This window comes from Acanthochromis polyacanthus, chromosome 3 (assembly GCF_021347895.1).
Source record: "Acanthochromis polyacanthus isolate Apoly-LR-REF ecotype Palm Island chromosome 3, KAUST_Apoly_ChrSc, whole genome shotgun sequence".
NCBI lineage: Eukaryota > Metazoa > Chordata > Actinopteri > Pomacentridae > Acanthochromis > Acanthochromis polyacanthus.
The window spans coordinates 7,990,857-8,009,179 of NC_067115.1; the positions used below are offsets into that span (position 1 = coordinate 7,990,857).

At 37.4% G+C, this 18,323-nt stretch overlaps 1 protein-coding gene across 1 annotated transcript in view; it reads left to right on the forward strand.

Annotated features, from left to right (window-relative positions):
- The window catches only part of LOC110967485 (sodium/potassium/calcium exchanger 3), a 71,023-nt gene that overhangs the window by 31,138 nt on the left and 21,562 nt on the right, over positions 1-18,323 (forward strand). The window contains exons 3-4 of the mRNA XM_022217112.2: positions 10,451-10,527; positions 17,339-17,413. Coding sequence (XP_022072804.2) covers positions 10,451-10,527; positions 17,339-17,413 — 152 coding nt within the window. The remainder of the gene's footprint in view (positions 1-10,450; positions 10,528-17,338; positions 17,414-18,323) is intronic.

Here is an 18,323-nt window from a genome sequence, read left to right on the forward strand (position 1 = left end):
ACACGTACCGCGCCATGTTTACTCCGAGAGAACTGGTCATGTGACCAGGTACGTCACGCCCGTTGCAAATAATTGCGGAAAGTGTTTCCATTGCACTTTTGCGATATTTTTCAATATCGAAACGTCTGAAAAACCACCTCATGAGAGCGTAAAAACTTTTTAGCGATATTTTAGTCCTTTTTCGAAATTCAGGTGTTTCCATTACCAGTTTTTTATTGCGCTATTTACATTTTGCGCATATCTAAGGGTAATGGAAACGTAGCTAGTGTTTTCAGGAGATGACACATGAGACTGAGTGATGAATAAGACACACTGGATCAATAAAAATAAATGTAGCATGGCTCACAAGCGGCATTCGCAGGAGAAAGTGGATGGAAGATAAATTCAGCATGGTGAAATGTCTTTCCACAGTGCAAAACACCAAATTTGTCAAAGTTTTTAGTAAAAATAGTAGAAAATCTTTTAAAACAATGTGTGTATTTTAAAGACGGTAGCGGATTCCTACAGAAAAGTAAATGTGCAATTTAAGAATTCTCCAAAGCAAACTGTTTACTATATAGCATGATATTTGAAGACTTTTGAGCATGTGGAATCTACTGTTGTTACATTTTTTCTCAAATGTACAGTGTAATCGATTAAATTCAACAGTTTTTCTGGCGATGACATGGGATAATAAAAGTCATCCTGGATCAATAAAATAAATGCAGCATGGCTCAAGAGCAGTTAACTATTCAGCATGGTGAAACATATCTAGAGTTTGTGTACTAAATCGAGCGAGAAACACCACATTTGTAGTAAAAATGAAATAGTTCAGTAGCTCTAGTTTGTGGAGTCGACCATTTTTCCCATCATTAGTAACTCCTGTAGGCACTTAGAGATATTGACCATGCTGTTTCTACTTTTTTCAATTTTTGTAAAATACTGAAATGTAATTCTGAGTTCTCTCTACTCCTTCATTGTTGTGTTGTTTCCATAGATACGCAGGACTTTACAGTGAGTAAAAAATGTTAAAGGAGCAAGTAAACAGAGGGTTTAAGTAACCTTAAAATAGCTCTCTGAACAACCTGAGCTTGAGTCATCCATCAATGTTTACACACTTGGATGAAAAAAACCTGGAGCAATTTATGGTTGCTCTGCAGTGAAGGTGGGCTCTGAGTTTTTCTAATCTGTCAGTAGAAAGCTGATGAATGTGTGGGTGAGCAGCATAAATACATACAGTGCGTGTGCAGAGGTGTTATTACCTTGATATAATGCTCATTTCATAGACAGATGATTACATGTTTGTTTGACTTCAGTGCTTGCGCAGGTCAGTTAACTACTGGATTTATAACAGCATTTGTACACTGTGAGTCTTTAGAAGCAGAAAACATTAAAAAAAATGTGAGTTCAGGAACCAACTAAGTCACCACAAAATGGCATTCCTGTCAGTTTATTATTAATTTTTGTGATATAATTAATTTTGTTCTCAAGCGAATATATTTTGTGTGGTCACAGTTTGAAAGAGCCACAAAGTCCACATAAGAAGGTCGGATTGAAGCGTAACTTTTATTTTTAAGTGTTTGCTTTCATTTTTTACTTGCTGTTTTAGGCACAAAAACTAGGTGGTTAGGTTTAGATAGTTATAACAACAAGGACATGGTAGAAACATATTTAAGTTTAGTTACAACATGTATGCAGTAAGATTTAGGAAAAATATTTGGGGGTAAAATTCAACCCGCACATTGTGGATTTTCGTGTTGTTGTGGCGACATTGTAAGCAAAAACTAAAGCAATCCACTGGATCTGGATGCCGGGAGTGCAAAAAGACTCTCGTGTTCACTCTTGCAGCCAACAGCAGAACATTTGATGGGTTTTACTCATAGCTCAGACATTTCAGAGTTAACAGAAGTAGCTCCGGAAAGTTGTTAAACCCGGTGGACTGAGAGGCAGCGGCTCATTCTGAATGGTTCACCCCAAAGTACAACACCGTCATTTTTACTGGCACACTTTTTGATAAATAAATTTGTATTTTTTAAACTGCAGCTTTTTTTTTTGATGTGGAAATAATAGAGGTAGGCCTGTTGAGTCTGTCGACTTCTGAGTACTCTTTGTAAAGTGAATGAAGCAGGGGAAAAAGTATACAGGAGATGGCCTGGAAGAAAGCCTGGAGGTGTAAATAAGATTTAAAGGAGGCGGAAGAGACAACGCATAAAAGGTAGATGTGCTGAAACGAAGCAGCTAGCATGATGTGCTTGTTTATCTGAATGTGTTCAAGGCTGCATGAAGTAGAAGCGGAGGTGCAAAAGTCGTGCTCCATGCGGTTTCAGATCTCCTCCTCACAGCGGTTTCCTCCAAATTGGCTGGTAAATTAAACTGGCATGAGATGACGCAGCTCCGACTGAACGTGTCCCCCTGCAAGCAGAAGCCTGATTGCTGATTGATGCATTGACTGCCACTGATTGTGCATCACGAGTCAGAAGCGGGATGATTGCAAAAAAGAGAAAACAATGGAAGTCTCTCCAGCCTTGTTTTTCTGTGTGTCTTTGTGCCTCTTCGTGTTTGGTGCTGGTCTGTTTTGCTGTGTTTTGCTGTGTGTGTGTGTGTGTCTACTACAGCCAGCAGGGTTGGAGAACCATCAGCAGCTTTTAAAAGTTCATCAACGTGACCCCACTTTTAACTGCTAGAATTGCCAGGCCGATTTCACTGAAAATAAAAATAAATCAAGCAGAACAACAGTGAAAACCTGGGAGCAAGAAAAACTGTGCATTAGTATCGTGTTTACAACTGTAAAAACAACATCATAAATTCAGACAAGTCAATTTTAAAAGTAAATGAAGTTATTTTACTAGATATTTTCTGTAATTTAACAAAACAGAGAAACACTGTAAAAACAGTTTATATCAAATAATTATATTCTTTGCTGATTTAAATAGAGTAAAAAATCTTAAATGTTCAAATGTTATGAAAGAATGAATTGCTGTTGTGAAAATACAGGTATCCGATGTGGATACTCTTCACAGATTTTGTCTGTTTTTTGTTTGTTTTTGGGTTTTTTTTTACACCCAACATGTAAATGAATATGATTTTCTGTAGTTTTACCAGTTATATGTAATTTAGCAAAACTGGACATTTTAATATATTGTAAACCTTTAAAAAAAATGCTATTTCTAAATCCTTAATATACATTTATTCAAATTACACCAAACATAAAATAATTGCATTTTTTTCTGATTTAATTACAGTAAAAAATAAAAATGTATAAAAGACTGAATTACCATTTCTAAAAATACACAGTTTTAATGTGGAAATTTTATAGTCCATATATGAAAATTTATACATTTTCTGGGAGCATTTTTTTAAATTTATAATTTACGAAAACAGGAAAAATCTGTAAAAAGAAAAATACATTTCCATTATTAAATCCTAAATATACATATATTGTTTTAAATTTTGCATAACAGCAAATATCCTTAAAATAGAGATTATTTCTTATTTAAATATATCACAGTAAAATATAAAACTGGATGTTATAATCAGCATGTAAAATAAAAAGATTTTATGCTGTTTTACCAGTTATTATCTGTAATTGAACCAAACAAGAAAATGATCTGTCATATTGTGTACATGTTTTCTTTTCTGTGTGCATATTTTTTCTTTTTAATTAAAGAAAAATATTTGTCAAAGGACATATTTTGCTGATTTTGATATTAAATCATTTAAATATTATATGAAAGAACAGCATAATTTTGCTTTTAGACACCGTAAAAGAACAAATTGGCAGTCGGAAAAGTGCCGACTTTTGATGGGTACATGTTTTTGTTTTTTTTCAGTCAACAAATTTTTATGCAGTTTTAATAGTATTACAAGAAAAAAGTGTCAAACCCTTTTCCTTTTAAAAAAACAAAAATAACTGTCAGATAATATTAATAATAAATTGTGCTCATATAAATACAGTACAAGATTGTATACTTTTACTGTGAAACGATGAATAGTTGCAAATCAGCCTTTATATAATTTTAATTTTTAATTTTTTGTAGATTTTACGGTTTTGGCCTAGTGTTTTTGATGCTTAACATGTAAATTATTGGATTTCTTAAGTGACTTTACTGGTTATTAACTGTATAATCTGTACAGCAGCAGTAAATTGCTTCTAGACATTACAGTTAATGATTTAAAAAGGTAGATTTTTTGGCAGTCAACGTTACTTTTTCCTTCTTGATCTTTGTACTCATGCCATCAGCCCACATGAAGCCTGCTTCCTTCCATCCTGCCCTTCTCCCATCCACCACCAGCACCAGGACACATGTATTTCTTTCAAATCTCTAAACATCATGCATAATGCACCGGACTCTGCATGCAGCACATCAAAACGTCATTGCTAATGGCAGCAGCAGAGTGTCTCCCATCAGGTTCAGTCTGTTATTTGTTCCTTCTTTCTGCCACTTAAACTCACTCCGCCTGGAGGAGACTCACTCTGTTGCTATGGAGTTTTCGGATACAGTCGAAGGCACTTAACCGGTACGAGTGCCGATGCTGATGAAACGCATCAAATATGTTTGTGTGCAGGTTTTTTTTATGCTTTTATGCTTTTGTTGTGATCATTACAGGATTGCACAGACTAATTTAATCATGGAAGTTTTTGTTTTACATCAAGCAACTCTGATGGGAAACGTGTATTTGTTTTATTCCATTTTTTATCCATTTTTAATTGGTATCAGCTTTATTGAGCACAAACCCACACTAATTATTTACATTCACTGCTACTCAAGTGTCATAAACAAAGAGCACAATTCTTCTCCTTCAACCTCTTCAACCCTTTCTTCTTTTTCTTCTCCTCGTCCTCTTCCTTCTACTTTTTTGTCTTATTATTCCTCCTCTTCTTCGTTCTTCATCTTCCTCATCTTCTTCTTCTTTTCATCTTCCTCTTTTTCTCCTCTATCTTCCTTTCCTTATTTTTTCTTTCTCTTGTTCTTCTTTTTCTACTTCTCCTTCCTTCTCTCCTTCTTCCATTTCTTCTTCTCCTCCTCTTTTCTATTTCGTTGTCTTCTTCTTCCTCTTCTTTCTTTGTTCTCTTTTAGTCTTGTGCTTTTTTCTCCTCCCTCTGTTCCTTATTTTTTCTTGCTCTTGTTCTTCACCTTCTCCTTCATCTTCTTCCTCTTCTCTTTCTTGTTCTCCTTTTTCTTTTTCTTTCTTCGTCTTCTTCTTTTCACCTTCTTTTTCTCCTTTCTCTTCTTCTTTTCTTTTCTCTTCTATTCCTCTTATTTTACTTCTTCCTCTCCTCCTCCTCCTCCTTCTTCATCTTCATCTTCGTCTTTTTCTTCTTTGTCTTCTTCTATCTGTTCTTCTTCATCTTCTTCTTCCACTACTTCTTCTTCTCCTTACTCTTCTTCTTCATCTAGTTTTGCTTTAATTGGTTAAGTTACATTGCTGCAAACTACTGGACTGGAGTGTAAAAGAAGAGTATAATTTGTTGCTGGATGCAGCTGAAGCTACTGGTGGACTAAGTGATTGTGGCTTTGTATGGTGTCTACTGTGCCTTATTTACCCCAAGACACAGAAGAAAATAACAATAATACTCTTCTCTGAATGTTTGATCTTTTTATAGAGCCTTTTCAAAACCACCAAATAACATAATCAAGATGTATTAACAACATTATTGAGGACATAGTAAGTCTGCACATCATTTTGTGTGATTTGAGATGTTCAGGGTAAAATATAGTGCAACATGAAACCACTACAACACAAAATCAGGATAGTTCAAACGCTCAGTTGTAACTGGGATGTTCATGTCCATGTGAACGAACTTATTGTGCTGAGAGCAGTGACGAGTTTCATCTTACGTCAACACAAACACACACAGAAAATCTCAGTAGCTGTTGTGTTTGAGCTGCTTAACCTTCAGTCAGGACAGTTTATCTACTCAACGACAGGCAGCAGACAGATCCCAGGAGTCTAAAAGTGTGAATGTGTGAAGATAAAGTGAGACGTGTTGGACTAATTGTGCTCAGTCAACTGTCAGTGTTGCTGTACAAGGCCGCATCAGGACAATACAGTCACCTAATATGTACCCATCAGCCACAACATTGATTCATATCAGACTCCAAGATGTTATTAAGCACTCTGAACCCCCGGAGTCTGCTGGCAGGATTGAAAGGCATTTAAAAAAATCCAAAATTACAACATTCATGAAAGCCAGAAACTGTCAAAATATTCAACTTTTCAACAGACAAAAAATACAAGCATTGACGAAGAGAAAATAAAACGACAAAAAACAACAAAAACAGGACAAAATATTACAAAAACAAGACACAAAGTGACAAAAGAAAAATGAGCTGTCTAATATTTCACTTTATTATCAAAACAACTTGCCTAGATACTATTTTAAATTTATAGTTTTACAAATTTACAATCTGCAGTCTATGTCTTCTCTGTAATTTTTACTCTTTACAGACTCACGGGCCACATTGGACTCCGTGGTGGGCCGGTTTTGGCCTGCGGGCCGCATGTTTGACACCCCTGGTCTAGAGCATCAGACTGCCTTCACCAGCTCACCTTCTTCTCTTCTCCACACACGTCTCTTTAATGTAGTGGCCGTTTGGTGTATATACTTCGTGCATCTTTCTGTACTGACACTACAGCAGTTTGAGGCTCAGTGAACTAAACGTTAACCTCTGACAGTAGCATGTAGCAGGTGCTCGCTGTGTAAAGTGTCCTCACGTTGACCTAAATCAGACGAGTTGATGGAGATGAATACATCTGCTGCCTGGATCTCTGTGGACGTGACGATCGCCTTCATGTCCACTCGACGGGACTCAGCTGCTGCTCATGCAGAGCAACACTCACCTCCACCTGGCCACACTCCCAGAATCCACTTCTCTCCGCTGATGCACAGCTTCCAGTCCAGGTCGACTGTGGCTATTAAAACTCTGTTTATTTGCTGTGCTGAATTTCATCCCTTCGACATCCTCTCAGCTTCTGACAGCTTGCCTCCTTTGTCACTGTTGCATTGCCTGCTTATATTTCGTATAATTCCAGTTTATTTCAACCTGGTGTCGCCCTCTATGCCTCAAAACTTGTGTTGTTTTTTTAAAAATTGCTAAAATTTTATCTGTTATCTGCCATTCTGTTGAAAAATATGAGCATAAAATCACGTTATCTCATCAAAATCAATACAAACCACAGTTTATATGAGCAAATCTTCACTTTTTCTGCATCATAAATACAGCATGTTTTTAATACAGACAGATTTTTTATACTAATCGTGTATATTCATAATTGTTATGTCAGTGTATTTAAGTAGATGCGAGTGATGAGGGCGTCTGAATGAATATTGAACCAAGAATTTCATTACACGCATCACTTGTTCAGCACTGTGACAATGAAACCCTTGAATCTTTAAAATCTTTTCATTCTTCATGTCTGATTGAAAGAAGTCTTTAGAACTAGCTGTTTGAACTAATCAGATTTTACAAAAAGCTAAAAATTCTGTGCTCCTTGACGCATCTGTGAAGCCATTAGTGACTCAGCTGTGACTAACAAAATTCAAGGACTGGGCTGCAGGCTGTGTTTACGTAAAGCAGAAACTGGATAAGTATGAAAACTAATGTAAAACATTAGTAGTAAATATCTGTTGTATGTAGAGTCACAGTTTTGTTTTGTTTTTGGTAACAGATGTGGACACTTAGAAAATGTCGTACATATTGATTCCAGAAGTGTTTCCTTTTTTGTAACATAAACATTCAAAGAAATTCACCTATTTTTGTTGATTTATGGCATTATAACTGTGCCTTACTGCAAAAATACACATTTTTGAATTCATTCTAATTCTAGCGATGGCTTTTCTGTTTCCATAGAGAAGCAGGACTTTATATTACAGAGAAAAATGAGCCCACATTGAATAAAAACTTGCAGAAGCTGCTTGGATGACAGAGTTAATATATGTCTTAATAAGCCATGCTAACTTTGCACTCTCCACCTCCGTTGTTGAGAGACAAAAGTATGTGTATTAGTCCAAAAAGCACAAGCATTTAAATGTAAGCTGTAATCCCGTAAAATGCTCCTCCACCTCAGAAACACGGCTGAGTTACTTCTGTAGATGTTTAAAGTACTCAACACTTTGCGCTTGTGTTTCAGCTTTTGTAAACTCTAAATAAAGGAGGCAGCTTCCCCACATGCAGCACTGCGGAGAAACATGCTGAGAGCTCCGCATGATGACAGGCAGCGAGTGGACAGTCGCTGTTTGGGGAGTTGGAGGGTTTTTAACGAACAGCGTGTCTGTGTGCCAGCAGCATGTGTTTCTGATTCAGGTTTAGAAGGAGCTCGGTGCTGTGAAGTGGAACCTCTCAGTGTCGGTGTGTATAAAACACCTTGTTTACACAAAGCTTCGCTGGGTTTCTTGTGGGAGTGTGTGGTTCTGCACGTGTACCTATTCCCTCTCCTGTGAAATACTTGGAAAAGTAATTAGCTGTTTGGGTTTTATCTGGTGGCTTTTTGAAGACTGAAGCAGTGATTTTTGATAGATTTAGTCAGTTTTTCTTCATCACTGTCAGTATTTCTGTTGATTTTGGCTTCAGACAGGAGTGTTGTCTTCCTCTCCTGTATACTGTTCCCTCCCTTCACATTGCTGGCTGGCATTTTGGCAGGATTGAGTTTGAGCGAGCTAACACCGGCTTGCAACAGTAAATATTAAACACATCCAGCTGTCGCGGTGAGATGGCTGTCTGCTCTGCTGCTTTGTAGCCTCTGTGGCTTTTAACGGGCTGCCCTGCATTGTGTTGGGCTTAAGAAGTTATAGCAGCAGAACACAGTGCAGGGGAGGACTGCAGCCACTCAAACAGCAAGATACTGTGGATGCAAATAGGTCAACGGAGTGGAAAAAAGGTGCAGGAGTGGGAGAAAACAGTGGGAAGGTTGTGTGAACTATTCTTTCTGCGCTTATTTTCTCTCTGTTTTGAGGAGTTCGAACAATATGACGTGTGGGTGGAAGGATATTCACTCACAAATGGATTATTCATTCATTCTTTCACCTACTCGTGGTTAGCCTACCTTCCTCTTAAGTGACTGTAAATGATGCAGAAGGCACGCCATGTAACCTCACCGCAGTATTTCTGATTCAAACCTCCTTCTTGTCTTTCCTTCAATCTAAGGCATTTGCTAGTTAAGAAATAACAATACTCATCATGCACTATTGCATATTTCAGAAATAATGTGCATTATACCATTGGATTCCAATTATTGATGCATCCATGAATTATTTCTTTCATATTAAAGCTGGTAGAGGTGATTTAACTTCTTTGTGTCTGGTGCTTCAGGATTTCCCCTCTGGGATCAAAAAAGTAAAGACAAGATATACTTCATTGGCTCTCAGTTGTTATGAACCGAAAAATTAGCCACAGAGACTAAAACCGTGTCTGTGTAGGTTCTCATTCATCCAGGTCATGGTTTTCCTAAGTTGCTTAAATCAATCCACTGGACTTTAGGAAAGTTCCTTGAAGATGTTTTACCTCTCATCCAACACCTCATAGAGATTAAAAGCTGAGGCAACATCACTCATTACCAGAACTGAAGAAGCCTCTTGGATGAGAGGTGAAACATCTTCAAGGAACTTTCATTAAGTCCAGTGGATTGATTTAAACAACTTTGGAGACTAAAACCGTATTTTGCTTCAGGTTGTAGACATGTTTCTTTCCACTCTATAGTTGAGCATTTTAACATGAAGGTCTATAAAATGTGTCGGATTCAGATTTTCTCATGACATCTTACCAACCATTAGCCTCAGCCGTAATCTGTGCCTGACGCCTGGTTGACCTTTACCGGTGAAAGCTGAAATGTGTAGCAGATGTGAGCAATGGCCTGTGGATGGGATTAAGATTTGTGTGGGTGGAGATGATGACAGGTGACTTGATGTTTGCGGGTCGAGAGGCAAAGCTTCTTCTTTCGGCCCAGCTCCTGTCAACTGTGGGGCAGAGAGAGTGGGCAAAAAAAACCCCAACAAAATAAACTCTGGCCACCTTTTCAAGCCAAACCCCCTGCCTGTTTTCACTTCTTCCTGTTTTCTTTATGCTCTCTCCATCTGCCAGCTTCCCCTCAGCCTCTCCATCTTCCACTCAATTGTCCTCACATTCCCATGCAGAGTGTTAAACTCCAACCACCCTTTCTCTCTCCTTTGCTCTCCATCCCACTTGCCGTACCCTAAATATCCCTCGCTCTATTTTTACAATGCTCTCTCCTCTTTGCCCTCGCCTTGTCCTCCTACCGTTTCCCATTTCCCTGTTCTCTTCTCGTCACTCTCCGAGGAAGCATGCTCGTGCACAGTCCTTGGCCAAGGTGCTCTGTGGGGAAAGCTCCTTGTCAGTACGCATGAGTTCAGTGGGGATCTGAGCTCGGAGGGTCGACCTCTCTGCTGGGTGTCAGAAAACTTTTTACATATTGTGTATGAAGTGTTGTAACTCCAGGTTTCTGTCTCTTGCAGCCCTGCACGAGTTCCCTACAGACCTGTTCACCCACAAAGAGAGAACAGAAGGAGCTGTGGCCCTGCATGTCCTCTGTGTAAGTTTACCTTCGCCTGCACAGCTCTGCATTTACAACCCTGTGTGTCGCCATTCTTTACTGTAATTTGTCAAACATAAAGATCCCTGAGAATTCACAACTTACCAATGAATTGATCTTACTGTCAAGTCTGTGTATCTAAAGCTTTGTTCATGCCAGCCATCTTCAGTAAGATTCACTGTTGCTCTGACTTATTTCTTCATTACCATGAACACACACACACACACACACACACACACACACACACACACACACACACACACACTTAACATAGACGTTGTTAAAAACTGTAGACTAGCCTTTGTAATACCATCACTGATTTAGGTACTGACAGGTAGACGGTTCTAAATGAGAGACAAGCAAGATCTCTTCATTCTATCTCGAGACAAGTCACTTGGTGAGGCAAATAATTCACATCCCTTCCTCAGCAACTCATCACATACGTAAGTAATTTCACCAATCATTAGCATAACTACACTACCAACTAGCATTTTTAGACTAGTCACTAGCACCCATAAACGGCCGACGAGTATCCATAGGCTAGTCAGTATAATCTAGGCTTTTCGCCATGTGTCCCCAAGCAAGTAGCATTCCTAGGCCAATCACTGGCATCCTAAGGCTTTTGATTGCATTCCTAAGCTAGTTACTAACATCCCAAAGCAACCAACTAGCACTGTTAAACTGGTATCTAGCACCCTGATGCTACTGACTAGCATTCCTAGGCTAGTGACTACCCTGGGTAAGTCACAAGGCTGGTACCATTCCTTGGCTAGCAACTAGCTTTCACATGGTAGTCATTAGCATCCCTAAGCAACCAACTAGCACTCTTAGGCCAACAACTAGCACTTCAAGGCTGGTCACTAGGACCTTATTGGTAAGCCACTAGTATTTTTAGGCCAGTCACAAGCAGTTCAAGGCTGGTCTTATGGTTTCCTAGGCTTAACACAAGTTTTTTTTTCTGCTAGTCACTAGCATCTCTAGGATTGCAACTAGCATTCTGAGGCTAGTAGCTAGCATCCCCTATCTACCAACCAGTCTTTTAATGTTAGTCATTAGCGTATAAGTCTCGTCACCATCATGTGCAAGTAGACAAGTAACAGTCCCAGGCTGGTCACTATCATCTACCATTCCAGTGCTGCTCAATAGCATCTTTAGGCAACCAACTAGCATTCCTGAGGTAACAGCTTGCTTTCCAAGTCTGCTCACCATAATTCATAAGAATACAAATAGCATTTTTAGGCTCGTCACTAGCATCCTTAGGATGGCTAGTGACAAGGTCGGTCATTAGCATTCCAAGGATAATCACTAGCATTTCTAGGTTAATTATTATAGCTAGCATTCTTAGGCTAGTCACTAGCAACTTTAGACTAGTAACTAGCACGCCAAAGCTAGGCACTATCATCCTAGGTTATATTAGGGATATTATGCTTGAGGTAAAACTGATACTAAAAATGTCATTTACAAGTAGTTCCAGGGTATAATGTAAGTTTGCATAACAAGAAAATCATTTGAAGTACTACATGTTACATAAATATAACTTAAGCAAATCTAAATAATACACAAAGTGCATGAAATGATTGAGTGCAAAAGGGACATAAGGAAAAATTAATGTTCAAGATAGTCTGTGCGTGGTTTGTATTAAGCTGGAAGGTGCAGACTATGCAAAGGGGGCTAAATGTTGACCTGTATAGCGCAGGTTGATACTCGCTGTCAGTCAAGCCTTCCCATCAGCAGCAGCATCTCGTGAACTCAACACATGCTTGACCAGCCACAGTGAACTGTCCATTGCGGCCCAGCAGGGATCAGTATGGAGGGTCCAGGCTGCCATCATTCAGCATGCAGAGTGTTCCAGTACATGATGACCTGTGTTGTGTTGCTACGAGTCTCTAGGGGGTTTTGACTGTAATGGAAGCTCATGCCAGCCGAGCAGCGTCTCCAGGGAACTTGGCTGTGCACAAACAGAGCACTAAGAACTCCACAACGAAACATTTTCCTGCATCTGACGTTACAGGCAATGTCAGTGCAGCCACCCTCTGAGTTAGCCTTTTCCTGCTGCAGAAGGACAAATGAAAGCGACCTTTTCCAGGATGCTTGGATATTTAAAAAAGCAAAAATATGTAGGATTATCATCAGCAGCTATTTGCCCTGTGATGTCTAACCTTTAAAGTAATATACTCGGTGTCATCTCAGAGCAAGTGTTATTGTACTTTGCTCTGTGTACAACATTCAGGAAAGACAGTCGAGGCTGATATCTACAGAATAAACTGTACACTGTCAGGCTACTACGACTCCACATTTTTACTTTTGGAAAAGCAAAGTTCAAATTTAGACATAAATAACAAGCGATGGACAATGAGCCCGACTGTAACTGTGTGTGTTTCAACTGTAATGTAGAAAATATACAGTGAGATTTACCTAGACCGGATCGTTTTATGGTCATTTTACTGGACAAATTATTTGCCCAGTGCCTTTAGGTGCTCTGTTGATCATCACATTGCATTCTGAGTTTGGTAAAAGTAAATCAAAATCAACTTACCATCTTTTTTACGTATTTTTTTAGGACATGTTTTTCTATGTTTACCTATGTATTTTTTATACTAGATTTTGAATGGGAGCAACTTCCCCCTTGGGAATTAATGACATATTTCTGATTCTGATTGGTATGTTTCAGGAAATTTCAACCCCATCTCATTGCCATGTCAACAAATAAAGACTGCTGTCCAAAATTCAGTTGAAAAGCCCCAATTAAAGCCTAATTGAGGGTTATTTGTCCAAATTATTCCGTTGCTTGATTTGAATAAATTGTTTAGTCTATCTGTTTAGTCTTAAACTAATAACAGTAACTGTAGATAATATTTCCATCAAATACTGTACAAATATAAATGTAATTAATTCTTTTACATTTTGTGACTGTAATATTAGATCATTTTACTGTATTTAAATCTACTGAAATATTATTATTTTACTGATATTTGCAGTCATTTTCACAGTTTTTACAGTTGTTGAACATTACAAAATTCCACCATTACAAAAAAGTCCTCTACCCTTATTACCAGATTTTCTCAGTACATAGTTTTTTTTACTGTGTCGTTTGTGCCTTGCAGCTTTTTATCTGTGTTGTCTTGTTGTGTTCTGTGTATTTATATAATGTCACGTTTATGTTTTGTGCTGTCCCTTATCTGCTTTGTTGTTGGGATGAGTCTTTAGAACAGGCCCTGCAGCTTAACATTGGCTGTACATGCAGTTGTATGTTGCATCAATGGCTCGTCACTTTACATACACTGTACAAATAATTAGGTATAATTAAAACCCTTGAAAAATTGGTAGCAAGGGTGCCAAAAAAAGTTTCAATATTGTGGAATGCTGATAAACTGCATGAAACAGTGAAAACAACAGCAAATATCTGTAAAATAATTCTATTTTTAGTGGATCCAAAGACAGTAATAGTAGTAATTGTGTAATTTTACAGTCACACAAGTATATGTGGATATTATTTATGGGTTTGGCCTGATTTATTTATTGATTTGACAGTCAAATTGTAAATTATAATATTAACTGCAGTTAACAAAACAGGGAAAATCTGTATAATAACAGTTACAAAAAAAAAAAATTCTCCCATCCCTAATATACAATGATATAATAAAATGATTTGAAATATAGGCAAATATCTGTAAATATGTATTTCTCGGTAAAATTATTTTACAGATGTCTGTGTGTATTTTCACCAGTTTTTACAGTTTTTACACAATACAGTATTCCAACGGGCTTTTTCTGGACCTCTTGCTGCCAGACTTTTAAAAGTTTTTCATGTGGTTTTGCAGTGTGTGGTATTAATCAGACTGTTGTTTACATATCAGATAGTAGAAACAGCGGCCTCACACTATGAAGCTAAATTAGGAATACAGTTCAGAAAATGTTTTTTATTAACCTGCCTACAAGCCTCCCTTCACCTGCAGGGCTCCTCTTCACTGATAATCAGACTGTACCTGTAAATGTTGTTTTCCTGCTGATTTGCTGGTTAAAGATCAAAATAAATAGCTGTGTGAGGCCAAAGCATTAAAGAAGGCCTTCTCAGAATAAGAAACCAAGTCAGAGCAGATGCCGTGTCACCCTGTGGTGTATGTTGTCGGTATAACGTTGCATTAGTAGCAGCATATGGTCCCAGTTCAGGGATGCTTATTTAATCACTGGATTAGATCCTGCTGCCTTTTTCTTGTGTTATCAGTATTACAAGTGAAGCTGCTGTGAACTGATCCTGAAGGTAGTCAATGATGACTAAGGCTTCGAGTTTTATTTATGAATTTTAGTATTTGCTGTTTTCTTGACATTTAATGCTGCCATCATCACTTCTTGGAAATCACAGCCTCAGATTTAAGAATTTCCTCGACTTTATTCACATCAACTAGTGACAAATGTACAGACCCTCTTTTGCACACAGCTGCTGGAGACGAAAACGAAAGCTGTTGTTTTCCCTCCATCTCAAGCATAAATCCAGATTAAACCCAGTTATCAGGATTACAGGCCACCTCTGACCTTTGGCTTGACAAATCTCCACCCCAGTGACTGATGGTCTTGAGCTTCTTCTTCTTAATGCAGACACTCCGAGTGATTTGATGCTCGGCTCTTTCTCAGGTGTTTTCAGAAATAGAAGAACTCCTGGTACTTGCTGAACTGTGACTCATTTGCAGAGCACAAAAAGAAAAAGGAATATTCACTCAGCATGTCTTTGAAAGGCTTCGTGACAAACTGCAAGGATATTCATGACTTTCCTTTGTCGCTTTGTCGTCATTATTCAACATTTTCTCTCCTGTTCACCACTTTTTCATGCACTTTCCTCTGTGCAATGTACTGCATGTATAATGAAATACCAAGGAAAAGTCCTATGTGGTAGGTGTTTATACAGTAATAAAGCAGAAAAAGAAGAAAAAACACTAATATGAAGCATTAAAAGCACCCTGTATAGTAGATTATTTAAGGATATGTTGTTTTCTGTAGTAAATTTATGGAAGGTTACTGGTGGGGTTCCTCAAGGTTTGGTGTTGGGCCCATTTAGTTTTTAAGTACATAAAGGATGTTAGTTTTAAACTTTTCTCTAAAAATAAAATAAATAAATAAAAATAGCAAAATCATACCATTTAGCACAGCCAGAAACTGTAAACATAGAAATAATTAGCAAATTATCACGTGTGACATGCCGTTCCATCTGGCAACTTGATTAAATCAAAGCTGAAAATCATATTTTATCAAAAAATGCTTTATTCCTTCTACATGTCTTTTTTTTAACTGTATGCACCAAATTCTGTACAAAAAAAGAAAAAAATGAACAGAGACAAGATGACAAGAGACGGAGGAGAAGAATAAAACGTACTTTATCAGAAAAATAAATGCAGCATGGCTCAAGTTGTTACATACATGATGTAACATGTATGTTACATCCAACCAGCGAGGTGAAACATCTTTCTAGAGTTTGCATGCAGAATAGTTGTTGACATGTCAACAGTTTAATAATGAATGGCATTCTCTTTATTTGCTCACAATATGCCTTGTATATATTGTGAAAAATAAAAAAAAGTATATATATATATATATATATATATATATATATAAAGAATAGTTCGAATACTCTTCAAGGATATTCATGCCTCTCCATTGTCACTTTCTCACCACTACCCGATATTTTCTCTTTTGATTATCACTGTTTTATCTAATTTTCCCTGTGCTCATCAAAATCACATTATTCTACATGTCTCAATTTTCAGATGACAAAAGTAAAAGTTTTGCATCAGATTGTGTAAAGAACAACAAGAGAAAAAATATAATATGCTTGATCAGTAAAACAAATGCAGCATGTCTCTAAAATAATATACAAAAAGTTGCTGGACGAAGCATTCAGCATGGTGAAACAGCTTTGTAGAGTGAAAAACACCAAATTTGCAGAGGTTGAAAACAATCTAAATAGTAAATATCTCTTGAACAATGTGCATATTTAGAAAAAAAGTTGAAATGGGCTGCTGTAAAAAAGACTGAGTTTATGGAACATGTGCGTAAATAATTTAACAAAAAGACATGCAGCATATTACGGTAGTTTGTCACCAGTCTGTTTTCATTTTCAGCTAATAGTCAAGGCCAGATGTCATGTTGTTTTGCTTCCAGATTAAATAACCTTCCTCCAGGGTTTTTTTTAATGCCAGTGTACTTTAAAAGTGAAACCTAACTTCTCTATTTAAAAATGTAAACAGTGCGGGCCCGCAGTTATGTTCCTCGTGAATTTTTAACATCGGATCTGTTAATGTACTCAAATGAAATTGCATTGGATCAGATCTGTGACTCACTGTTACATTTTTCATGGTAATTTACATGTAAATTTAATGCGGCGGTAAAAGCAGAGAGGTATTTTTTACTGTCAAAGTCTATTCAGAATAGAATGAAATGCCATGGAAGGAAAAGTTGAAAACATCTTGACATAATGTTATTGTGCACATTTTCAGGCAATTCATTTGTACAAATTTGCATTCCTGCACAATCTGTACATTTATCTCACATAAGTATTATTTTTATTACTTTTTTATTACTTTTTTTTATTACTTTTTTCACTTTTATCTGATTTTTGTACTTGTTGGTGTTTGATGGAGTCGGTGTATGTGGAAACCTATTTGGTAATACAACAATTTCTGATTTTAGCCCATTAATCACAGCTTTCTACACCCATGTTCATGTGAAGATTTCACATTTTCACATGTATAAATCACATCAGTCAACATGTTCATATTTCACTAATTCCTGTGATTTTTCTTTTTCTTTGTCTTTACAGACTATTTACATGTTCTGTGCTCTGGCTCTGGTCTGTGATGACTACTTCGTTCCCTCCCTGGAGAAGATATGTGAGGTACTGACTTTACTCTGCTTTTCCAGTTAAAACTTAATATTATAAATGATCTGGTTAAAGTTATGTTGGATATTCAGGGAACTTTAATGGATTCAAAGTTCAACTGAAGTGTCTTTCTCTCATGGCTGGTGTGTATTTATAATCAGTCTGTCACTTTCTTGAACTTTTGGTCGCATCTTAAAGCTCAGAAAACACATTAAACATCTTTTGTTGCCTGTGCATCGTTTACATACAGCAGTGCAGTTTTGCTTGCAGCACAAGGAGGAATACAATACAGACAAGTTAGCTGCTGTTTTCAGATGATCTGACATGTTGGTTGTTGCACAGTGATATGAGAACTACGGTGGCAGAAAACTGATGTCTTTTTTGTTCAACTTTTTGACTATTCATTTGAACAAAATGCAGTTTGCTGTAAAAAGAATACATGTTTCTTAGATGTATTTTTTTAACTATTTGCTGTCATATTTCAGGTTATTTTTTGCTTCTTTTGTTATATTATAGGTAATACACAGTAAAGGTCCTGAACACAGGTCCTGAACAGATGTTGGCAAGTGTCAGGGAGGTTACACAAAGTCCAGGTGTGGTTACATGAGTGGTGACGGATTTCCATCCCAGCAGGCACACCGAAGACTTGAACTTGGTGTCAGTTAGTTTGGAGTAAATGTTCAGTAAACCTTAATTAAGTTTGACCTACAGTTTCCATTAGGTTGGGTAAATTCAAAACTATTAAAGCGGGTAGTCTGTGCCTCTCACCACCAAAAATAATGGATTAATCCTGGAGATCTGTTGATGTTTTCTTGTTTTTGAAAGTGATGTCAGTGATTGTTCAACCAATGACAATCTCAAAATTAGATTGTCTTCATTGCTCTGATATTTAATACCTTTGTGGTTAAATTAACTAGTATTTTTG